At 45.3% G+C, this 25,803-nt stretch overlaps 1 protein-coding gene across 2 annotated transcripts in view; it reads left to right on the top strand.

The window, feature by feature from the left end:
• LOC141156415 (cysteine-rich secretory protein LCCL domain-containing 2-like) overlaps positions 1-25,803 on the top strand; it is a 36,087-nt gene that overhangs the window by 9,536 nt on the left and 748 nt on the right. For both annotated transcript variants that reach the window (XM_073642608.1, XM_073642609.1), the window contains exons 4-7: positions 4,504-4,570; positions 14,867-15,236; positions 17,724-17,775; positions 18,637-18,700. In XM_073642608.1, coding sequence (XP_073498709.1) covers positions 4,504-4,570; positions 14,867-15,236; positions 17,724-17,775; positions 18,637-18,700 — 553 coding nt within the window. The remainder of the gene's footprint in view (positions 1-4,503; positions 4,571-14,866; positions 15,237-17,723; positions 17,776-18,636; positions 18,701-25,803) is intronic.

Here is a 25,803-nt window from a genome sequence, read left to right on the forward strand (position 1 = left end):
CTGAGGAATGAAGTGAGCCATCTTGGAGAAGCGGTCGGCGACCACCCAAATGACAGTACAACCGGCCGATACTGGAAGATCCGTGATGAAATCCATTGCAATATGTTGCCACGGAGCGGAAGGCACGGGAAGAGGAAGGTTCGACCGGCTGGAAGGTGCCTTGGTATCTTGTTACGGGCACAACAGGAACAAGCCGCGACAAAATCCGCAACCTCCTTGCGCAGGTGGGCCACCAATAGTGCCGGGTAATGAGCAGAAGTGTCTTCCTCTGGCCGACATGGCCAGCCAGTTTGAACGAATGGCCCCAGAGTAAGACCCTCTTCCGATCCTCCTGAGCCGCTACAAAGGTCTTACCAGGGGGGAGGATGAGACAGGTCAAACGGAGCAACAGTCATTATTCTTGAGGGATCAATGATGTGGAGAGGCTCCTCCTCCAGGTCGGAAGACAGAAAAGAGCAGGATAGAGCGTCGGCTTTAATGTTCTTGTCTGCCGGGTGGTAATGGAGGTTGAAGCAGAATCGAGCAAAGAACAAAGACCATCTGGCCTGACGCAGGTTTAGTCTCTGGGCGGTCTGCAAATACGCGAGGTTTTTATGGTCAGTGTAGATGACCACCGGGTGCAGAGCCCCATCAAGCAAGTAACGCCACTCCTCCAGCGCTAATTTGATGGCCAGCAGTTCACGATCTCCTATGGAGTAATTACGCTCGGCCAGAGAGAAGAGTTTGGTGAAGAAGCCGCAGGTCACCATTCGCCCGGACGAGGATTTCTGGGTGAGCACTGCTCCGGCTCCGGAGGAAGAGGCATCAACCTCCAGGAAGAACTGTTTATTGCCATCAGGATGGTGTAGCACAGGAGCGGAGGAAAATGCTTGTCTAAGAGAAATAAAGGCCTTCTCTGCCTCGGGAGACCACTCCCTGGGATTTTCTCCCTTACGGGTAAGAGCAGAGATGGGAGCTGTCCGGGAGGAGAAATGAGGAATGAAGAGGCGGTAATAGTTAGCGAATCCCAGAAACCGCTGAATGGCCTTCAACCCCTCGGGTCGGGGCCACTTTAAGGCGGCAGACACCTTCTCGGGATCCATCTGCAGTCCGGTCTCTGAGATGATATACCCCAGAAATGGCAGGGAGGTCTGCTCAAAGAGGCATTTCTCGCACTTAGCATACAGGCGATTTCTCTGGAGACTCAGCAGTACCTGACGAACATCCCTCCGGTGAGAGGGCAGATCAGGGGAGAAAACCAAGATATCATCCAGGTACACCACCACGCAGGAATACAGGAGATCTCGAAAGATATCGTTTACCAACTCCTGGAAGACAGCTGGAACATTGCAGAGACCAAAGGGCATCACGCAGTACTCGTAGTGACCATCCCGGGTGTTGAATGCCCTCTTCTATTCGTCTCCCTGGCGGATCCTGACCAGATTGTACGTCCCACGCAGGTCGAGCTTAGTGAAGACCTTGGCGCCCTTTAGGCGGTCAAACAGCTCTGAGATGAGAGGCAGGGGGTACTTATTCTTGATGGTAATCTGGTTTGGACCCCTATAGTCGATAAAAGGACGAAGAGAGCCATCCTTCTTCTTGACAAAGAAGAATCCTGCTCCAGCCGGAGAGGTGGATTTCTGGATAAATCCCCTAGCAAGATTTTCTTCAATATATTCAGACATGGCACGGGTTTCGGCCAGCGACAAGGGGTAGATTCGCCCGCGAGGAGGTGAAGCACCAGGTATTGCGTTGATGGGGCAATCATACGGCCTATGAGGTGGTAGAGTCTCTGCCTCCTTTTTAACAAAAACGTCCACATAGGACCAGTAGGGTTCAGGCAGGCCAGGTAGGTTAACCGGAGTAGACGGGGGTCGAGCAGGACGAACTGGAACCAGACAGGTCTTATGGCATTCCTGCCCCCAACGGAGCACCTCCCCCGAGCTCCAACTCAGGATGGGCTCATGTCTCTGTAACCAAGGCAGGCCAAGCAAGACGGGATGAGAGAGACCGGACAGTGCATAAAAGGAGATCTTCTCCGAGTGCAGCATTCCCACCTGAAGGGTTACCGGCTCAGTGACCAACAAGATGGTTTCAGGGAGAAGTTTTCCATCCACAGAGGAAACTGTTAAAGGATCTGCCAGATGTATGGTAGGAATCTGAAACCCTCCACAATGGCCTGTTGAATGAGATTCCCAGCGGCTCCGGAATCCAGATGGGCAGTCTCGAAGAAGCAGGTCTCACCACTGGTAACAGAAACGGACAGAGTCAAGGGCGGAGAGGAAGAACTCTTGCCTAGGATGACCTCTCCGAGCGGTCCTAGACACTGGAGTTTCCCGGTCTCATCGGGCAAGAGCGGATCTGATACTCTATATTGCCACAATAGAAGCAACTCCCCTTTGCACGACGGGTCTCCTGGCGAGACTTGACAGTCTTGGCTTGGTCAATTTGCATAGGTTCTGGAGAAGACACCCGGGGGGGTGCAGGTTGCGAGACTGGACTTTGGAAGACGGGTGCGAGACGCGGAGGTTTCCTCTCACGGGTCATCTCCTTAGGGCGTTCCAGGAAACGGATGTCAATCCGGGTAGCTAATGAGACCAGGTCGTCCAGGGAGGGTGGTATGTCACGACCGGCTAGCTCATCCTTGATCCGTCTGGAAAGGCCCTCCCAAAAGGTGGACACCAGGGCATCATTGTTCCAGGCAAGTTCAGATGCGAGGGTTCGGAAACGTACGGCATACTGGCCCACATTGAGACTCCCTTGGCGGAGACGGAGAAGTGAGGAGGCAGTAGAAGATTTTCGTCCGGGCTCATCGAGCACCTTCCAGAAGGCAGCGAGGAAAGCCTGAAGATCGGACACAAAGCCTCTCCGGTGAGGTGAGATATGATGAACGCCATCTTGGCCCGGTCGGAGGTGAATTGGTGTGCCAGAAGTTCAGAGTGCAGCGTGCACTGATTTATGAAGCCCCGACGTAGAACGGGGTCACCACCAAAACGTGGAGGCGCAGAGAGCCAGGGTCCAAAGCCGGGTGCCACAGCGCCACTGGGTTGAGGTGCCGCCCGAGCGGGTGCAGCTCGGTTAGAGACGGACACAGTCGGGGTGGACAGCGCGTCCAGGCGGGAGTTGACTGTCCGCAGATAGGACAGGATAGTATCCTGTTGGGATCTCTGGCGAGAGACCTCTTGGTACAGGTCTGAGAGTGAAAGAGGCTGGGAGCCACCGGGTTAAATGGCCTGTGCAAATTGTTAGCTGACCGGTACAGCGAATGAGCGCAGCAGGTAGCTTGACGGGTGGTCCAGGTAGGTAGGCGGGCGGGCTCAGCAGGTAGCCAGACAGGTGATCCAGGTAGGCAAGCAGGCGGACACGGCAGGTGGCCTGACAGGTGATCCGGGTAGACAAGCAGGCGGACACGGCAGGTTGCCTGACAGGTGATCCGGGTAGACAGGCTGGCAGGCACGGCTGACAGACAGGATGGCGGGCACGGCTGATAGACAGACTGGCGGGCACGACTGATAGACAGGCTGGCGGGCACGGCTAACAGACAGGCTGGCAGGTACTGGAACCTGAGGGCTGAGGAGAGTGTTAGCACACAAACAACAACCTTGCACAGGCACCTCCATTTTGGAGGAGGTGCTTTATATAGGAGTGGTCCTCCGGGCCATTGGCCGGGGACTCTTTAGGACGGCGTACGCAGCCCCTTTAAGAGGGAGGGAGCGCGCGCCCTAAGCACAGTGCCAGGGAAGCTGCACGCGGTGCAGGCAGCAGCAGCAGCAGGGGAGCTGGAGGACGCCGGACCGAGACCGCGGCGGTGAGGGGAACGGCTTCGCTGCCCGGCAGGAGGCAGAGACGCCTACGCTACAACCTAGTTAGCAAGTGTAATCAGATTCTTGTTTTTACACTTCACCCCTCAAACTATTTATATTCACATGTACTGTAGTTTTTTCAAAGACAAGTCCAGCAATACCTGTACATGGCCAGTCTGTACCTCCATCACTGAGAAATCAGTGTCTGAATTTGGACTATGGTCCATCTGAAGCCTGTGTCACTCCAGCTCTATTCCCCTCCCATCTACTGACAAATGCCATTTAAAAGTGAGAGTGCCAGAACAGGAGCTAGTCTAATGGAGCAGCTCTCCATTCTGGCTCATAAGGATACCCCCCTCTATTCCTCTATCAAGCCCATATTACAAAATAGATCATATGGACCTACTGTAAATTGTATCTATAATGAAAAAATATATATAATTATTGATATGATATATTATCATTTGATAATTACAATGTGGTAAATATAATAATTATTAGTACAAGTTAATGAATATAGCAGCTAAATATTCATCTGGGGAAGAGCATACTATTTCTGCCAGAGCGGGGCAATATTAGCTGCCCACACATTGTAGATTGGAAGAACAACCTTTGTAATCTTTTAGACTGCAACAGTCACAAGAAGGTTCCAGTGTTCATTAGTATTAATTTTATATTTTATTTTATTTACTAATATTAGTATATTCCTGATGTGTTGTAGAGTTTATTGTCCCGCTGGATGTATGAGCAAAAATCTTTCCGTATGGGGAACAGACATCTATACAGAGGTAAAACAATGTATATGTCTTCATTATGATTTGTCTTCCCTTACTCCTTTATATCATGTCATTCCCAACCAAAATTTACAGGTGTCTGAGCTAAACAAGCCATTGAGACTAGAACAATAGAGAATGAAACGAACAGTGATGTACTTACACGGCTTAATTCTGAAAGGGCATCTCCGAGCCCCAATCTTAGAAACTATAGATTGGGTTAAATGTTGGGAATCACACTTTAAACAACTCTCTAAAAATGTAGGATCTTATCCTTCTCAGCATAAGCTTTGAGTTATTATACACCAAAATATATTGTAGATAGTAACATCACAGTTAAGTTACCTTAAAGGGAATATGTTAGCGGGATTTTATCCCCCAAACTATTTATATGTGCATGTAGTTCTTTCAAAGACAAATCCAGCAATACCTTTACCCAGACAGTCCATTCCTACATTACTGAGAAATCAGCGTTTAAATCGATATGAAAAATAGGCTAAAGTGCTTTTGGCCTGTGGAAGCTCTTCCCATGCATCTATTACTCTGTCTCTATTCCCTGCCTAGCGATATCTCCTCTTATTTGACTCACAGCTTCTTTGCTTGAAGTCACACAGCAAAATAGATGTCAGACAAGCTGCAGGATGTGGCACTGTATAGGGAATACAGCGGGAGTTAGGCTATATTCCCATGTCCAGTAATCATCTGGTTTTTGTCCGGTAAAAAAACTGATTGCAACTGGATCCCTTTTTAAAACATTTTAAATAGTCATCTGTTTTTTTTTCCCATTTGAAAAGGATCTGTTTTTGCTTACTAGATCCATTTAAAATAGTTAAAACTGATTGGCAATTGGTTTTACATAGACTTCAATGTTAAAAAAACGGATCCAGTTGATATCAGGTTTTTTTAAGCCGGACAAAAAAGTTATGTCTGTACAACTTTTTTGTCAACTGATTGCTGCTGGGTCCGTTTCAATAGATGATTACTAGACATGTGAACATAGCCTAAAATAAGCTTTTGAAAAACTTAGCCCAAAGCACTTCAGTCTCATTTGCATATCTACTCAGGGGCTGATTTCGCAGTAACACAGTGAAGGACTGTGTAAGTATAAGTATTGCTGTATTTGTCTGTGAAAAACTACATATGCATATAAATAGTTTGGACAGTGAATCCATGCTGACAGACACTTTAAAGGCTATGGACTAATTTTGATATGTTTTATCGTGGTTTAATTAATTAGTTTCAATTACATTTTTTCTACTTCATCTTGCATGCATTACAATATACTGCAAGCTGCTCGACTCCATTCAATATCATTTCAGACATCCTCATCTGTTGGTTCACTCTTTAGCCCACTTTTTTACTTTTGTGCATCTAAGCTACAATAATATGGTATCAAATTTGATTAGAGCATCATATGGTCATCACAGATGTTTATATTAGCTAGAATACACAGAGCAGTGCACAATATGGAGGGCTATGCATAGCATGACTGTGCACACTACATCAGCTACAACAACTATCAAAGGACTTTATTCAACCAGAAACCTTATAGATCAGTTAGCTACTTTATAAGTATTACGTTAGGTATGGGGAGAATCCAGCATATAACGAAGGGAAAAGAGGAGGGAGCCCTATAACTATGGAAAGGGAGAGTGGAGACCCCTAAACAGATCTAACGACAAACCTGACTCCTCTATAGACTCTAAATAGGTTCTGCACCTATCGCGGGAGGGGTGAGCACTAAGTCAGCCCCACTACAAACTAATGTACACACAGGGAAAACAAACAGGGGAATACACTTAGCTCCAAGATGACACCGGAGAAAGCATGGCAACAATCCACAAAGAAACTCCAAGGTAATTCTAGTCGACTACTAGAATCCCAGGCCTGAATAGGTATAACACGCTATGACCAGCAACTGTCTGAGGATCTGAGTGTATTTAAGAACACAGCAAGGATGTGCTGATTAACAGCAGAAAGGAGAGGATACCTCAGGGTCCTAAAAGGAAAGGTATAATCCCCAAGCAAGGTGAGGATCACCGCTGGGTCCTAAAGAGAGAGGAATCATAAAAGGATAAGGGAGATGTTTGTAAGACCAAACGCAGCGACCTTATACAGCCAGACACCGTATGACTGTCTGTCAACCCTGACACACCTGTGACAATAAGTGGTTTTCTTGAAAGTATTTTGTAACTTTAAATAAAAGATTTCTTAAAGGGAATCTGTCAGTAGAATCAACCCTCCTAAGTTGTCTATATGGGCATGTAGGACATAGAAAGCTAAATAAAATGATACCTTAATTTCTGTAATCTGATGTTTTATTCCACAGAAATCCACCTTTTTGTTATATGTAAAAGAGCTGTTCAGTGCTATGGGCTGGACACTGATCTCCCTGCTTCGAGAGATTATTTAAATTAAAAGGGGTGTTTCCATTGTGATCTGTAATGGGCATGGCCGCTCTCTGCTCTCCTGATCTCACTGCAGAGATGTGTGTGATTATAACTGACACAGCTGGAGGTTACCCTCAGCTTCAACTTCCATCTCACAGGCAGACAGTGCAGCAATATTGTTGCAATACAGCAGAGCTATAGCAAATGTGTTTGTTGTGAGATAAAGTTTAGTTCTACAGTTCTGTGTCAGTTACAGTCTCAAACTGGTAACACCTCCTTTCATGTAAAATAAACCCTGAAGGCAGATTCTCAGGGAGATCTACACTACCGTTCAAAAGTTTGGGGTCACCCAGACAATTTTGTGTTTTCCATAAAAACTCATACTTTTATTTATCAAATGAGTTGCAAAATGAATAGAAAATATAGTCCAGACATTGACAAGGTTAGAAATAATGATTTTTATTTGAGCAGAACCGCAGGTGCGGAGGACAAGCGGAGCAGAACAGAGCAGAACCGCAGGTGCGGAGGACAAGCGGAGCAGAGCTGAACCGCAGGTGTGGAGGACAAGCGGAGAAGAGCAGAGCAGAACCGCAGGTGCTCAGGACAAGCGGAGCAGAGCAGAGCAGAACTGCAGGTGCAGAGGACAAGCGGAGCAGAGCAGAACCGCAGGTGCGGAGGACAAGCGAAGCAGAGCAGAACCGCAAGTGCGGACAGACAGGACAGGGCTCTGTTCACATGGAACAGACTGGGAAACACAAGAAGATAGCTAGAACACAGGAGGTAGATACGGAGGAAGGGAAACGGGACAAGCAGAACCAGATACACACAAGGTACTTGCAATGAAGTAGCGAGTGGACACAAAACTCACAAACAGAAGTACAGAGACAACGAGTTGGAGTTAGGTACTGGTTCAGACACTGCAGGGAAAGGGAAGGATCAGACATAGAGACAAACAGGTAACGGGCTAGGACACAGTTCAGACAGGAACTGATACTGGAACGAGATACAGGTAGCGGGCCTGGGTACTCAGCCCCCAGGGTGGCGGAAACAGACAAGATACAGGACAGGACCTGGCAACTCAGTTGCAAGGAACGCACTGAAAGAAAGTGTTGCTCAGGCACCTCCCACAGGGTGGGGAAGGTTTAAGTATCCAGTGACTCACAGCAATAGGCTGGGGACGCATTAGGACTGCGCACACTGTAAGAATCAGGAAGTACCAGCGCCGCCGCCCTAAGCCAGCAGACAAGAGACATGCACACAGCAAGTAAAGGAGTATAGTGCACAGCCTGGACTGATAGGTAAGTTGGCGGTCTTGCATGGCGGGAGATGGTAAGCCATGCCAGCACGCCGCCAGGGATGTTACAGTACCCCCCCTTTATGCCCCCTCTTCTTCACGCCTGCAAAGATTTTCTGCAGAGAAGTTGGAGGCCGATCCTTCACAATGGATTCCCAAGACTTCTCTTCAAGAAGACTACCTCTTCTGTCCACTAGAAGGAACGAGACTGGTCTCACCATCCTGGTGACTAGGATGCTTCGTCCTATTGAGCCATCCTCAGCATCAGATGAAGTGGACGAAGTACCAGGAACATGGTGTAGGAAAGTCTCTCGCCATTTGTGAATATCAGGTAACACCCCGGAGGATTCAAGAGACAACTGGAAGTCCTCCGCCTGGCAGGAGGGGAGCAGAGACTTGGGGGTTGCCACCGCCTCGACGTACACTTTGCCAAGCTTACTGGATGAAGTGGGCGAAGTACCAGGTACAGGGTGTGGGAAAGTCTCTCTCTATTTGCTATCAGGTAGCACCCCGGAGGATTCAAGAGACAACTGGAGGTCATCCGCCTGGTTGGAGGGGTGCAGAGACTTGGAGGTAGCCACCGCCTTGGTGGACTTATTGCCAGATTTATTAGAGATGTAAGATCCTTGCTTCGGGACCATCTTCAGTCTGGTTTCTGAGATGACACATCTGTGATGCAGAGTGGTACCTGAAGCCAGATCATTGGTACAATTGTCAAGACTGTGTGGGGACATTGCCTCCACTTCCCTTCTTTCAGAGACTTAAGCGCACAGCGAGTCAGCGACTAGCAGATCTGGTGAAGAAGAAGAAGACATTGCTGACTGTCCTGAAGGTATGGGGACTGGATACCCCTTGTACCTCAGCAGTCCCCCAGGAAACACCATGCAGGATCTCCAGACCTGAGCGGGCACTAGATATCTGGGCTCTTGACGACCTGTGGGTAAACCAGACAGCACATTGAATGTTAACTTCTTCATGTGTAATGCTCCAATCTGGAGCTTGATTTGTACAGACACATTTTGACTGTTTCTGAGTAGAGCTCGTTCTACCTCTGACAATGCCCAAACCGGATTCTGGAGTTGTCGGACAGGGATCAGACACCGACTCTTCACGGCTTTCAACCTGAAACTTCCGGTTAATCGGAGGCCTTTGCTTGCCACGGAGACAGTCACAGTCATCTGTGAAGAGGAAACACTAACGCCAAGGGCAGCCTCTCCTACAGGCCTAATGTCTTGGGACTCTCCAACCTTCGCTGGACAAAGACCGTCAGGGTGTCCCAAACAACCGCAGCGGGTCCGCAATCCGATTTTATGACTGAGTTCCAGCCTCTGCCTTGCCTGATGAACATGGTCAACCTTCATGGATTCTGTGCGGGTAGCTGCCGCTACAGGCTGGGGAACAGGAGGTCTTTGGGAAGACAGAACCTGATGTGACGGTTTACATCTAAGCCTTGCACGACTGGACTGCCTCTTGAGGTTGAAAAGGGAAGTATTCTGCAGAGCATTGTCATCCTGTGTGGATTCTGTGTGGGCAGCAGCCTCTTCAGGCGAGGGAACTGGTGGGCTACCTACACACATCACCCATCTGGACTGCTCCAGGATATTGGGAAGGGAAGCTATAGGAGAAGATTCAGGGTTAGGGTCATCGAAGACCATTAGAAAGGCCTCCAGGAAGGCCTGCAGGTCAGAGATGATAGGATCCTTTGCTTCCCATAGGGGGGTGATTCAATTCAAGGCATCACCCGCTAGGTAGGACATCAGAAATGCCACTTTAACCCGATTGGTGGGAAAATAGTTGGCATAGAATTTGAAATGTAGCATGCATTGCTCCACAAACGCACGGCTTTGTTTTGGATCCCCACAGTACCGTGGCGGATCCGCAGGAACGAGTGCTGATAGCTCCATTTGGGCTGGTGCGTAAGTCGCCTGGACCTCAGCTTGGGAAAAAAAAAATTTTTGGTGCATGTATTGGCCAGACAAGGATTCAAATGTCTCCAAGAGTGAAGGGCCGTGGGACTCAACGGGGACCATGGCCTGAGCAAACTGTTACGCTCACGCCCGGACTGACTGGCGTGAGCGTGGTTAGTGGTTCCACTGGGCCACGAACCGAGCAGTGCCTGGAGGGGCGTGACTAGGGGCCTCGCCAGATCCGACCACGAACACACGGTGGCTTAATCGACTCCGTGATCCGAGGAGGGATGTGGGAGGTGGCACAGGTCACAGCTGTTGACCTACACCGGGGAATGCAGGAACGGGCAGGTTTGGCTGGTATGCAGACAGGTGGGTACTGGCAGGTACGGCTGGTATGCAGACAGGCATGTACAGGCAGGCAGGAAAATAGGCTGGATAGGGACCAGTACAGACTGGGATACAGGAACAGAGCCGCAGGTGCAGAGGACAAGCGGAGCAGTGCAGAGCAGAACCGCAGGTGCGGAGAACAAGCGGAGCAGAGCAGAACCGCAGGTGCGGAGGACAAGAGGAGCAGAGCAGAATCACAGGTGCAGAGGACAAGCGGAGCAGAGCACAGCAGAACCTGCAGGTGCAGATGACAAGCGGAGCAGAGCAGAACCGCATGTGCGGAGGACAAGCGGAGCTGAGCAGAACGGCAGGTGTGGAGGACAAGCGGAGCAGAGCAGACCCGCAGATGCAGAGGACAAGCAGAACAGAGCAGAACCGTAGGTGCGGAGGACAAACGGAGCAGAGAAGAGCAGAACCGCAAGTGCGGACAGACAGGACAGGGCTCTGTTCACATGGAACAGACTGGGAAACACAGGAAGATAACTAGAACATAGGAGGTAGTGTAATGCAGCAGCTTGCTAGCATAACTGTAAAAGGTCCAGGATGGGTTTTACCTGACCATGTACCTTCCCCTTTAACTGACTGGTCACATGACTGTGACATCACACAGGTCCTGTATGCACAGTAAAGCTCTGTACACATGACTGGGACAGCACACAGGACCTATTCACACAGCTGACTGATCACATGACTGTGACATCAGCAAGGTCCTGTCAGTATGAGGGTGTCTGTGCACAGGATATATAAACCCTGGTGATTTGAGACATGTGTGTTCGGTGTGAGGCGTGAGGCCTGTGCTCCGTGTGTGTGGGACACCGTTTGTGAGAGGCCTAGTGAGGCCGAGAGTGAAGCCTGGCAGCCTGAAAGGCCGAGCCCGGATCCTGTGCGTGGATGCCAGTGGCCTTTGAGGGAGAGCCGGCTTGTTGAGGAACCCTGAAAGGCGCAGGCTGGATGTCAAGTGTGGAAGACATACCAGTAGCCTACGAGGGGACGACGGCTAGAGACCCCTACCTGGGAAGCCACAAAGCCACAGTGGTGGCAAGCGTAATGGACTGAGACAGCTAAACCCGGCAAAGGTAATACCCTGTGCTATATGGACATTGTGATATGAACATTGCTATTTTTACCTTGCCGTAAGCTGTAACCTGGAGCAAGTGGGCCTGTGTGCCACTTGGCTCATGAACATTGTGTTAATGTGTGTCGGCGTGCCACGGAGTTGGACCTGGCGAACTGTGGCTTATGAAGTAATAAACTGCAGCATTGTGAGAAAATACATAAAGACATTGCACGTGTGCATTGATTGACGTAGCGAAGCGAGTAACCCCAGTATGATGACTAGCGCTGCCTTACAGTAGATATGGAGGAAGGGAAACGGGACAAGCAGCACTAGATACACACAAGGTACTTGCAATGAAGTAGCGAGTGGACACAAAACTCACAAACAGAAGTACAGAGACAATGAGTTGGAGTTAGGTACTGGTTCAGACACTGCAGGGAAAGGGATGGATCGGACATAGAGACAAACAGGTAACGAGCTAGGACACAGTTCAGACAGGAACTGACACTGGAACGAGATACAGGAACGAGCCTGGGTACTCAGCCCCCAGGGTGGCAGGAATAGACTAGAAGTCACAGATACAGGTAACGGGCCTGGGTACTCAGCCCCCAGTGGCGGAAACAGACAAGATACAGGACAGGATCTGGCAACTTAGTTGCAAGGAACACACTGAAAGAAAGTGTTGCTCAGGCACCTCCCACAGGGTGGGGGAGGTTTAAGTATCCAGTGACTCACAGCAATAGGCTGGGGACACATTAGGACTGCGCACACTGTAACTTTAAGAATCAGAAAGTACCAGCGCCGCCGCCATAAGCCAGCAGACAAGAGACATGCACACAGCAAGTAAAGGAGTATAGTGCACAGCCTGGACTGATAGATAAGTTGGCAGTCTTGCATGGTGGGAGATGGTAAGCCATGCCAGCACGCCGCCAGGGATGTTACACAAACTTTGCTTTCGTCAAAGAATGCTCCCTTTGCAGCAATTACAGCATTGCAGACCTTTGGCATTCTAGCTGTTAATTTGCTGAAGTAATCTTGAAAAATGTCACCCCATGCTTCCTGAAGCCCCTCCCAAAAGTTGGATTGGCTTGATGGGCACTTTTTGCTTACCATACGGTCAAGCTGCTCCCACAACAGCTCAATGGGGTTGAGATCTGGTGACTGTGCTGGCCACTCCATTACAGATAGAATACCAGCTGCCTGCTTCTTCCCTAAATAGTTCATGCATAATTTGGAGGTGTGCTTTGGGTCATTGTCCTGTTGTAGGATGAAATTGGCTCCAATCAAGCGCTGTCCACAGGGTATGGCATCGCGTTGCAAAATGGAGTGATAGCCTTTCTTATTCAAAATCCCATTTACCTTGTACAAATCTCCCACTTTACCAGCACCAAAGCAACCCCAGACCATCACATTACCTCCACCATGCTTGACAGATGGCGTCAGGCACTCTTCCAGCATCTTTTCAGTTGTTCTGCGTCTCATAAATGTTCTTCTGTGTGATCCAAACACCTCAAATTTTGATTTGTCTGTCCATAAAACTTTTTTCCAATCTTCCTCTGTCCAATGTCTGTGTTCTTTTGCCCATATTAATCTTTTCCTTTTATTAGCCAGTCTCAGATATGGCTTTTTCTTTGCCACTTTGCCCTGAAGGCCAGCATCTGGGAGTCGCCTCTTTACTGTGGACGTTGACACTGGCGTTTTGTCTGTACTATTTAATGAAGCTGCCAGTTGAGGAGCTGTGAGGCATTGATTTCTCAAACTAGAGACTCTAATGTACTTGTCTTGTTGCTCAGTTGTGCAGCGGGGCCTCCCACTTCTCTTTCTACTCTGGTTAGAGCCTGTTTGTGCTCTCCTCTGAAGGGAGTAGTACACACCGTTGTAAGAAATCTTCAGTTTCTTGGCAAGTTCTCGCATGGAATAGCCTTCATTTCTAAGAACAAGAATAGACTGTCGAGTTTCACATGAAAGTTCTCTTTCTCTGCCCATTTTGAGAGTTTCATAGTACAAACAAATGTAATGCTCCAGATTCTCAACTAGCTCAAAGGAAGGTCAATTTTATAGCTTCTCAAATCAGCCAAACCGTTTTCAGCTGGGCTAACATACTTGTGCAAGGGTTTTCTAGGGTTTTCTAAACATCCATTAGCCTTCTTACACAGTTAGCAAACACAATGACCCATTAAAACACTGGAGTGGTGGTTGTTGGAAATGGGCCTCTATACACCTATGTAGATATTGCAATAAAAACAAGACGTTTGCAGCTAGAATAGTCATTTACCACATTAACAATGTATAGAGTGTATTTCTGATTCATTTAATGTTAGCTTCATTGAAAAGAAATGTGCTTTTCTTTCAAAAATAATTAAATTTCTAAATGACCCCAAACTTTTGAACGGTAGTGTATGTCCGGCCCATAGATCTTAACAACTCATTTACATATAAGAAAAACGTGGATTTCTCTGGAATAACAAATCAGATCGCAGATATTAAGGTATCATTTTATTCAGCTTCCTATTACCTACATGCCCAAATAGACAGGTTATGAGGGTTGATCCCAATAACATTTTCTCTTTAAGATGCCTTCACAACCTTTCAAGAAACAACGCTGAGGATAGATTTTGACTGTAATAACACAGTACATTTCTAACCCTTTCAAGTGCAGCATGTTGCAGGCTAGGTGATTTATATGACATTTTTTTTCTCATGTAAACATCCATTGTTTTTATTTTTCCCCCTAGATAAAAAAACACATTTACAGTATGTATTGTACGTTTTTTGGAGGCAACTCTGTTGCGTTTTTCACAAATGATGTAATTCTTAGAGGATCCATAACACTCAAAATTTATGAATGACATGATTGTAAACAATGCGTAAAAAATAAGACCTACCAAAAATGTAAGCAGCAAAATGCATCATTTGGGGGGAAAAAAGGAAAATGACAGAAAAAAAATAATGTACCAAAAAAATGGTGGCATTTTAACATGATTTTTTCATACTTGCTAAAAGTCACAATTTTGCTGAGACAGTCTTTGAAAATGAGGCCGCTTATGCAAACTTCACTTAAATTAGGGTTCTATCGTGCACTTTGAAAGGATTTTGTGAATGGTCTTGGGGCAGTGCTGAAATGTCCTAGTTTGGAACGTTGCAATGTTAATAAACAAGTTTTATTTTTCTGCAAAAAAAAAAAGTGTCAAGAGGCCTTGCAATATATTTTGCTTCGCATCTTAATATGTGTATGTTTTATATGTGTTATAGTTGTCCTCATCTTCTCTACAGAACACACCCGTATGCCTTGCTGCTATTCATTCTGGTATCATTTCTAATGGAGGAGGGTATATTACGGTGCAGAAGATGCCAGGCCAAGAGGCGTACACTGGATCCATTCTAAATGGAATATTCAGCCTCAGTTCTGGAATATCTACCACCTCCTTTACATTTCCTAGTTCCTCCACACAGATAGTGACTCAGAGTACCACCCTTTCTACTAATGCTGCCAGTTCCAGCACATCCCTTGCCAGTAATACTCCTAGTACCACCAATTTTACTTCTACTTTTCCGACGACTACTGCTCCTGCAAAAGTAACATCAGTGTTCACCACTACCACTTCTACTATTCCGATTGCGACGACAATAGTAACTAAAATTGGTAAGATTTTTGTAAAATGTACTCTAAAATCTAAAATTTCAAGAACATTTCAGTCCTTTGCTGCTATTCATAAATATACAGCGGTGTGAAAAAAGTCTTTTCCCCCCTTCCTGATTTCTTATTCTTTTGCATGTTTGTCACACTTAAATGTTTCAGATCACAAAACAAATTTAAATATTAGACAAAGATAACACAAGTAAACACAAAATGCAGTTTTTAAATGAAGGTCTTTATTATTAAGGGAAAAAGAAATCCAAGCCTACAGGGCCCTGTGTCAAAAAGTGGTTGCCCCCTGAAACCTAATAACTGGTTGGGCCGCCCTTAGCAGCAAAAAATGAAATCAAGCGTTTGCGATAACTGTCAATGAGTATTTTACATCGCTCTGGAGGAATTTTGGCCACTTATGTTTTCAAAATTGCTGTAATTCAGCCACATTGGAGGGATACCGAGCATGAACCGCCTTTTTAAGGTCATGCCACAGCATTTCAATCACCATCTGACTTGTCATCCAAGACGTACTGTATAATCCCAGATGGATTTTCAAAGTCTATTTTCTCTGAAACATCGCAGTATTTCAGAATAAAACAAACACAACAAAATTTCTGATTCATGCTGCCAGTGGTTTGGGGAACAGGTATTTTCTGTTAGATTCAAAATTTTAATAACTTTATTTTTTTTAACCACTTAGCCCCTGTCTGCCAGTATGTCCAGTCAATTTGAGCACATGAGCACCAATGTTAAAAGAATGTTCATAAATATTTAAACATGTAAATAAGACACAAAAAGGGGTTACAGTAACCGTGGAGTGTTCTCTCTCTGTAAAGATTTTCTAAATACATCTTTGACGTTGTCCAAACTAATTACATGGCAAATAGTTATTCAGAGCACAGGTACTTTACTTTTTTTTATGTTCGTCACAGAATATTATCCATCTTTGCATTATAGTTTATCCTTTAATTATATTCATGATACTTGGGCATTGTCTTTTTTCATTCAATCAATATACCATATTCATTTTTATTATCAATAGGGGTCGTGCTCTGTGATCCTACATTATCCTAGCATTTATTTCTTCTATGTCACTGTTTTTCTCATGAAAAATAAACTCATTTATGCACACAGAATTTACATTTTTACTCGACTTTTTGTAAATATATAGAAAATCTTTTCTGTTCCTCCATTGTTTCCTGCTAATGTTGTTTCATCTTCCACTGTGGCTTTGTTTTTAATGAAAAATCTTTTACCAATGGTGCTCATGAAATGCAATTTTTGATGATATTTGGTGATATTTGCATACCCGAGTTTGCACCCATACTTCCATCACTCCATTTATGTGCAATAACAATGTCGTTTTCTTTTCTTTATATATAGTATTTTTATGCACATTTTTTAGTCTCTGTTGTGGTTTGATTGCCAGCGGGAAAAAGCTTCCTCCTCAACTGTTTGGATCAGAGAAAACTCAGAATCCAAATTATAATCCCTTCAATTCGACTATTAATCCTGTCAATATGGAGATAAGATGAAGACTATAGATGGGAGCCCAGCGAACCAACTCTTACCGGATGGCAACCCTGACTCCTCTTTTCATTAACCGATCAGGCCAAATGTCATTGTCGTAGCATACATATGTATACCAGGATATTTTAAACAGGCTTTCCGGAACTATTTTATTTTTTTCTATTGGGCTAAGAACTGACAGGCAGGGAGTTGCTTAGAGCAATCATTGACTTCCTGCAGGTGATTCTGCAGCTTCATGTCAACAGAGGAGCTCTGACTCTTCCAGGCTGCTCTGTTGATGGGGGTGTTACTGCCAATGTCATGCTGACTCCCTGCATTTGTGCAGCAGGGAGCCAGCTGTCAATCAGCATTTGATCATCAGTCACACCCCATTAACAGAACAAAAGAAGTGCAGCTGCTCTGTGGATGTGACATCAGTGGAAGCCACAGAATCACCTGCAGGAGCCGCCAGTGACCACTCTGAGCCAGCAGAGATCAGCGCTGGACACAACAGTCAATCAGTCAACAACTTAATAACTACCTGCCTGTAAGTTTTTAAGCCCATAAGAAAAAAAAATAGTCCCAGATAACCCCTTTAAATGAAAACAGTGAAATTCTTAAGCCAATTTATGGGAGAAAAATATTAAAAAAAAGTGGTGTTATAATAAATAGGTAAAAATAAATTGTCATATAAGAGATACAATAAAGTGTTTAACTATTCATAGTTCACTCTTTCCAGTTTTTGTGCTTTTCTTTGGTCAAAAAAAGGTGAGGGTTACATCAAGGACATTCTTCTTTTTTGATCAACTCACAGCTTTGCAAAAAAAAAAAGAACAAAAAACCTGCAGTGTAAACAATACCTAAACATTTAAGCTTTTCTTCTTTTCTGGATCTATTCTCAAATTTTGCATAATGAAAACACATGCAAAAAGTGTATTACCTGTAAAAACAGGGTGATATTTTTTAATTCTCTCTCTCTTTTCCTTACAGGACTAATTGGTTGTAGTACCTATTTAGATTTGTTGCAAGGAGATCCGCTCCTGTGAGTAATATTAGTATATACCAAATATACTCCCACTAAGCTTATAAATAAGTCTATAAACAAACATGTAAATAAGTCTATAAGCAAACACCTAGTTTTATAAGGAAAACATAGCCAAAAATGGTGCGGAACACAAGTTACTGATTAGAATCACATTAATCTTTATTACTTAATGCATATTTATTGCACAGGGATAAACAACAGGTATAGGGAAACCAGAAAACAGGAGGTTACCTAGAGTCAGGGACCAAAGTAAAGTACAGCTTAGACCCCCAGTCAGAGGCCCCTCAGCTACCCAAACTAGATCTCCTGCTTTTCACTGAGGAGGGGCAAACACCCTGAAACATGTGTCTGCAAATGGAGCTCCCAGTTTAACTTCTTAACCTAAGTCATGTGGTAAGGCTCAATATTGACTTTAAGGATTGCTACATCCAATTGGTGGCGCTAGAGTTGAAGTCCTCTTCATCTCTGTAGAGGATATTTGCAAAGTCATAAGAAACAGTAATTCAAGTAAAGAAATGTACATATACAGGTAAAGGTCTCAAGATAGAACAGTTCAAAACATGTATAAACTAAAGTAAATAGATACAAAAATACAAATATTACCAAGTAAAGAAGTGAAGGTATGAGTCCAGACAGCCACCAACATTCATACTTGAATGGATGTATTATTCATATTTATTACAGTATGCAGATATACACACTTCATGGTTTGTTAAAAGGAGGAGGGTCCCTTTTGTGCAATAATCCCCATGCATGCAGATTGCCAAACCTCTGTATATCACACTGACACTTCAGAAATGTGTGGATATTTTGAATGATGCTTATTATTGGGTCTCATTATTTTCTATTTCTTCTTAGGATTGAGTGCCCAGCAAACTGCAATATATTATATGTTGCTTGGGGAACGGACATTTACACATCTGTAAGATATTTTTATCTTCAATAAACATGTGTTAAACCTGTCAACAAGTTTTAACCCCCCCTAAACCGCTCGAACTGCTAAATAGGGGCTACATAGATTTCCGAACATATCTATATGTAGTAGCAATAATAATAATAATAGTAGCAGTAATAAATCACACACTGAAGTTCATAAAAAAGCTCCGGCATCATATGCAAATTGCTTTTGGATCATTCTGTAGCAAGCAAATCTCTTGATGTCTTGGGGACAACCTCCTCTATCTAGGGTTCTAGGCTTATTTCACATCCTTGCAATCAACAGTGAATTATGCTGGAGGCATTCGAGCTGTCAATGAAGCCTAGATGAGAGGGCATAACATTATAACACCAGGACACTCGCCTACTTAGGAACCGCCCAGCAGACACTTGCAAAGTTAGACCACGTGCACACGTTTAGTATTTACCTCAGTATTTGTAATCCAAAACCAGATGAGGAACAATTAGAGAAAAAGTATAATAGAAACACGTCACCAATTCTGCATTTATCACCCACTCCTGGTTTTGGCTTACAAATACTGATGTAAAATACTGATCAAATACTGAACGTATGCTCGTGGCGTAAGGGCTCATCCAGAAATCAATTTTTCTCGGATGAGTTCAATCCGTGTTTTTCACGGGTATAACTCAAATCCATTATAGGCTATGTGGCTGTTCATATTATGATGTTATCTGCGTGACAGCGTGGCAAATCACGGATGTTCATGGGTGGAGCCGATTTTTTGGGCGCGAACAAGCCGGAACCCCGAACACGAACCCGAATTTGAAATGCCAAACAAATTTGCTCAACACTAGTAGTGATGTCATGTGCCATGGCACGCACACCAACGTCAGCTGCCGACTCCTGCGCCCAGTATAGAAAAGGACGGAGAAAGGTGAGCATAATGTTTCGATTTTTTTTAATGTGTTGAAGAAGAACGGAACTGGGTCCATTAACCAAGGAAAGGGTCTAGGATGGGGCACATTGCCCCAGGAAGGGGACTATGATGGCACACATTATCCCAGGAAGTGGACCAGGGTGGGGGACAATATCCCAGGAAGGGGACCAGGATGGGGGACAATATCCCAGGAAGGGGACCAGGATGGGGGACAATATCCCAGGAAGGTGTAAAGTCCAAGAGTGGATCAGGCACGCTGTGTGAAGTTGTGCTCGAGGAAAATGCAATGTATTGAATTCAAAGAGGTCCGGACAATCACATATTGATGAATCAGGCTTTTAAGCCACTAAAAAATGAATCAAATTAAGACATGTTTCAGCGCATCTCTGGCTTTTATCAATAACATTCATTGTTCAACATTTCATCAACTACAACCTTATTATATAGTATCATCTTTTGTTATGTATAGCACCGTCCCTTTCATAACGTATTATTCTTATTTTTGTTATCCAAGCGCCCTCTTTATTACATAGTCCTCTCTTGTTAGATATAAAATGACTGCTGATGGAGGAGCTGATGGAGCAGCTGGTGACCAGAAGACCAGTCCATCATCTTGCTTCATCAGAAAATAAGTTTTCCCATGCTCTATCAGCAGTCATTTCAGTTTATATCTAACAAGAGAGGACGTTATGAAATAAAAACCGGGCACTATAAATAACAAAATAATCCGATACATAAGGAACAGTTCTGTACATAACAAGAGAGGGCACTACTGTATATAATAAGGGGCAGCAATATATATATAATGAGAGGACACTGTATATATATCTGTAGCTTAGTCGCCATAAAAGAAATGGGGCCCAAACACATTTCTTGCACAGGTGTAAGGGCGTGACCGAGACTGTTTTATACCTGCCTCTAAAGACAGCTAATTGCATTGTAGAAATACTGACTTGCGGTTTTATTGCATTTTATTGTGTAATGTGAAGAGTGTAATATAACTAATATACAGTGTTATAGTACTGATGCTGCTGTGTGGGTACTACTAGGTAATGCCTAAGGTAACTCTGGCATGTTCAGCTTCGGGGTAGTGTAGAAGTGTTAGGAATAGTGTAGGATATAATTAAATGTGTGGGACCAGCCCATTATGAGAGGGGATAAGGTCAAGTAAAAAGAGGAACTACTTCCTGGTTTAGTTAGAGTAAGTGTGAGGTTCGTATCAAGATCAAGTTCAAGGTGCATTGGGCGTGAAGCACGAAAAGTACATATCATTCTGGCATCATGAGGTCATACCAAATTTTGTGTAGACTTTACTGCAATGTTCAGGGCCTACGGCCCAAACTAGGCACTGAGGAGTGTGTCTTAATCCCTTCCATACAGAGGAAGCCGGGCAGGGAACCACGTGATGGAAACGTAACGGATCTTGGGAATGCTGTGGTGCCGGATGGGGAGTCCCTAGGGTTAACAGGAGCTGTTAAAGTAGGGACCGTGTGAGCTGAACATAAGCAAAAGCTTGAAATGTACTGTGTTGATGGAACTGGAACCAGAGGGTGCTGTGCTCAATACTGTGTATTAAAGACTGATGTACTTGAACTGTCCAGTAAATTTGAACATGTTAAAATGAACCGGGTGTTCCGTGATGTGTGTGCGGATGATCCTGAACTGAGGACGTGGAGATAGCGAAATTTCCGGCCATGCAAGTGAGTACAATGCAATGTGGTACACAGCACAACACAACTAGACTGGGACACTGTTTGTAAAGTGTCAGGGCGTGGAGGAGCAGCAGCTCACCCACAGCTACCGCCCTTGGCATCTTACAAAGGGGCCCTAAGCTGTCAGTGTTCACCCCTGCTCAATCAGTTCACAAATCATCCAAAAAAAAACTGATGAAACTCTGACCAAACTCTCATGATAAAATCTGACACACTGACCAAACAATAATGAAATTATAATAAGAAACACTCATTTTTTGAGCATGAGAATAATCCTTGACGTCTCAATGAGCCATGAAAGCAGTGGCGTACCTCCAATGGCTGCAGACCACGCCACTGCTATGGGGCCCATGACCGCGGGGGGCCCGTGAGCCGAGGGGTCCCAAGCAGGGGGGGGACCCAAGTAGCGTGGGGATGAGTTGTATAGGTGAGTATTGGTGGATAGTGGTGGGGGGAGGGAGGTTGCGGTGGAGCGGAGCACATCACGTGTGCCCGCTGCTAAAGGGACATGAATATTCCCTCTTCTCCACTCCCATGGGCATGGAGAAGAGGGAATATTCATTCTCTTTAGTAGTTGGCACGGAGGAGAGCTGAGTGCCTGCTACTAAAGAGAATGCATATTCACGCTTCTCCACGCCCATAGTCCTGGCATGGAGAGGAGTGAATATGCCGGCAGCAGCAGCTCACCTCGGGATCTGAGAATGCGCTGGAGCAAAGGTGAGGAAGGAAGGTGAGTATTAGTGTTTATTTTTTTTGTGTGTGCAGTGATTGGGGGATGAGGGGGCCATATATACCAGGATTGGGAGTTTGGGGGGCCACACATACCAAGATTGGGGGATTGAGGGGACCACATATACCAGGATTGGGGGATTGAGGGGGCCACGCATACCAGGATTGGGGGATTGAGGAGGCCATACATACCAGGATTGGGGGATTGAGGAGGCCACGCATACCAGGATTGGGGGATTGAGGAAGCCACACATACCAGGATTGGGGGATTGAGGAGGTCACACATACCAGGATTGGGGGATTGAGGAGGCCACACATGCCAGGATTGGGGGATTGGGGAGACCACACATACCAGGATTAGGTGATTGAGGAGACCACACATACCAGGATTGGGGGATTGAGGAGGTCACACATACCAGGATTGGGGGATTGAGGAGGCCACACATACCAGGATTGGGGGATTGAGGAGGCCACACATACCAGGATTGGGGGATTGAGGAGGCCACACATACCAGGATTGGGGAATTGAGGAGACCACACATACCAGGATTGGGGGATTGAGGAGACCACGCATTCCAGGATTGGGGGATTGAGGAGGCCACACATACCAGGATTGGGGGATTGAGGAGGCCACACATACTAGGATTGGGGGATTGAGGAGGCCACACATACCAGGATTTGGGGATTGAAGAGGCCACACATACCAGGATTGGGGGACTGAGGAGGCCACACATACCAGGATTGGGGGATGAGGGGTGCCATACGTACCAGGATTGGGAAATTTACTATTAGCTGCTGCATTTCCCACCCTAGGCTTACACTCGAGTCAATACGTTTTTCCAGTTTTTTTGTAGTAAAATTAGGGGCCTCGGCTTATACTCGGGTCAGCTTATTTAAAATATACGGTATTTTAAAAATCAGTGAGTACGCGGTGCCCATAATACTGCAGGACTGTGGGGTGCATTATATTATATGGGGGCTGCATTTTACCCTATGGGGTGTGTAATATACTGTATGGAGGGCTGTGGGGAGTGAATTATATTCTATGGAGGACCATGGGAAGTTCATTATACTATATGGAGGATTATGGGGGGTGCATTATACTATATGGAGGATTATGGGGGCGCATTATACTATATGGAGGATTATCAGTGGCGTATTATACTATATGGAAGGCTATGTGGGGCCATTATAATATTTTGAGGGCTATGTGGGGGGCCATTATACTGTTCGGAGAGCTAGTGCAGGCCATTATACTGTATGTAAGCCCATTATAGTGTATGGAGGGCTCTGTGGGGGTCACAGTTGGGGGATCATACTGTGTTGGTGTCACCATACTTTGCTTTGGGAGTTGAAGTGGGGTACTGTAGGGTCATTATACCGTGCATATGGAGGCTAATGTGGAGGAATGCATCATGGGGGTATCATACTGTGTTTGGGGGGCACTTTTGTTGGCATCATACTTTATGGGGAAATGAAAGAGGGATCTAGGACTTTAGCAGTAGGAAAATTACTATGTAAAGGCTGGAAAGTTGTGAGATCTGCTCTTCTGTGACACAGACAAATATTTATTTATTCATTTGGGGGGGGGGGCAATTAGACCTTCTGCTATGGGGCCCCATGATTTCTATGTACGCCCCTGCATGAAAGGCTGTTAAAACTTACTGCTGCAACCCATAATATTTTCTGAAATGTGTCTCTAGCCCCTTTATAGCAGAACTAATTATATGTTTCCTATAAAACAACGCTAAACCTAGAAAAAATAACTATACATAAAATACAGTTGTCCTCACTGTTTGTTAATTTTTCTGCAAGATCCAGAAATATTCTAGAAGAAATCCTACAGAGAACACGAGGGATAATCTCCGGCTGATGTGTTTTATATTTGGTTTATGACTGGCTGAAGAGGCAGGGTTTAGGCATGGGGCGTAAGTTCATGATTCTGCTGCACCCTGTTGTATCAGGGTGCAGCCACACGTACAAAGCTCGTGGTGCTAATAATGGACAGACTTTTTGCTGCATTTAGATTTGTGCACCTAATCCTACATTCTGATCTGCACACGAACATCATATAAAATATATGTACTATAAATATTTTAGAAATATATTTCCCTTGTGCAGTACTGAGCTGATGTTTAATATATTCAGGTTTTTTTCTCCTTCAGCTGCCTTTTGGTTTTGATCAATGACTCACGCCTATGGTTGGACTGGCCATCTGGCAAATGCATAATTTGCAACACTGTTAATAGTATCGGCATCCTCGGGAAGCCGATACTGATAACAGCTAGGCCGGAGCACAGAGCTGCTGGTATCGTGATTTGTCATTTACCCTGGCAGGCTGCAGGACACTACTGGCTTGCTGGGGCCAGCATCACTCAGGGAACGTTGTTCGGTGCAATCAAGTCACTGCATTGTGCCATCCGCGTCCACTGCAAGACACAATAGAAGAGGAGACAGCGGCTGCTGTTGAGGCTGGATTAGGTAAGTATAAGGTTTTTTTCCTGTGGGCTGTGATACGCATAATACTGTGAGGGGCAATCATTTTTTGGGGGGGCTGTGGGAGGACAATCAAGATATGTGTGGGGAACCATCATACTGTGTGGGGGGGCTATGGGGAACCATCATACTGTACTGGGCTGGGGGAGGACAATCATACTAAGTGTGGGGACCATCATACCGTGTGGGGGGCTGTGAAGATGATCATAATGTGTGGGGGGCAGTGGTGACCATCTTAATGTGTGGGAACCATCATAATGTGTGGCGGGAATGGGGGAACCATAATATTGTATGGGGGACTGGGGTAACCATAATACTGTGAGGGGGATCGTGGGAGAACCATCATACTGTGTGCGGGTCAGTGGTGATCATCATGCTGTGTGGGTGTCAGTGGTGGCCATTATTCTAGAAGGGGCTGTAATACTGACCATAATATTATGGAGGGCTGCTTCATCATTTTCAATCATACTATGTATCATTCTGTCTGGAGTCTGTAGTGACCATCATACTGTGTGGGCTTTTATGGGGTCATCGTGCTGTGTAGGTGTAGGAATGTAAGGGGGCATATTTTTAATCATTATACTCTAGGGGGGCCATGGAAGGGGTATGATAGTGGGTGAGAACACTAAGGGGCTTATAGTAAGTGAACATTACTGTCTACAGTCACAGAGAGGACACTGTAAATGTGTGGCACAAAATGAGGGTACTATTACTACACATGGCACAGAGGGGGCATTATTAATGTCTAGGGCACTGGTTATAGCACTATATGGTTTGTGCAGAAATGGGGGGTATGTGAGGATTGTCCTGGAAAAGCAGTAAGTCAAAGATGTCTGTATGTTGCATTTTTCAGGGATGAGTTATGGACGGAAGAAGAGGTCATGGCGGTCAGGGCCTCATGGAAAAGAAAAGATAAAATTAATGACTTAGATCATCGAGAAGGTTAATGGCGTCTGTACATTATACAAATGTGTGGTCCACAGAGAACTGGTGTAAAACTGATATTATCATTATAAGTTCATTATATGGTGGTCACAAGGGTTATGATTAATGATCACTATGGTTGTTTCACTACGGTATATGCTAGTAATATGTTGTTATGATCTGGTGGTATTTGCTTGTTATATTGCATTATTGTGGTATTATTATTATTAAGTGTAATATAGCAGTATTATTGGAAACAGTTCTTGCAGTAAATCTTGATTTCCTGCAGACAGTATTATATAAGTAACAAAGACGCCAATCTGAGGACG

The sequence above is a fragment of the Phyllobates terribilis genome, unplaced genomic scaffold (genome assembly GCF_046119375.1).
Source record: "Phyllobates terribilis strain yellow unplaced genomic scaffold, ASM4611937v1 Scaffold_8__6_contigs__length_399053987, whole genome shotgun sequence".
Classification (NCBI taxonomy): Eukaryota; Metazoa; Chordata; class Amphibia; order Anura; family Dendrobatidae; genus Phyllobates; species Phyllobates terribilis.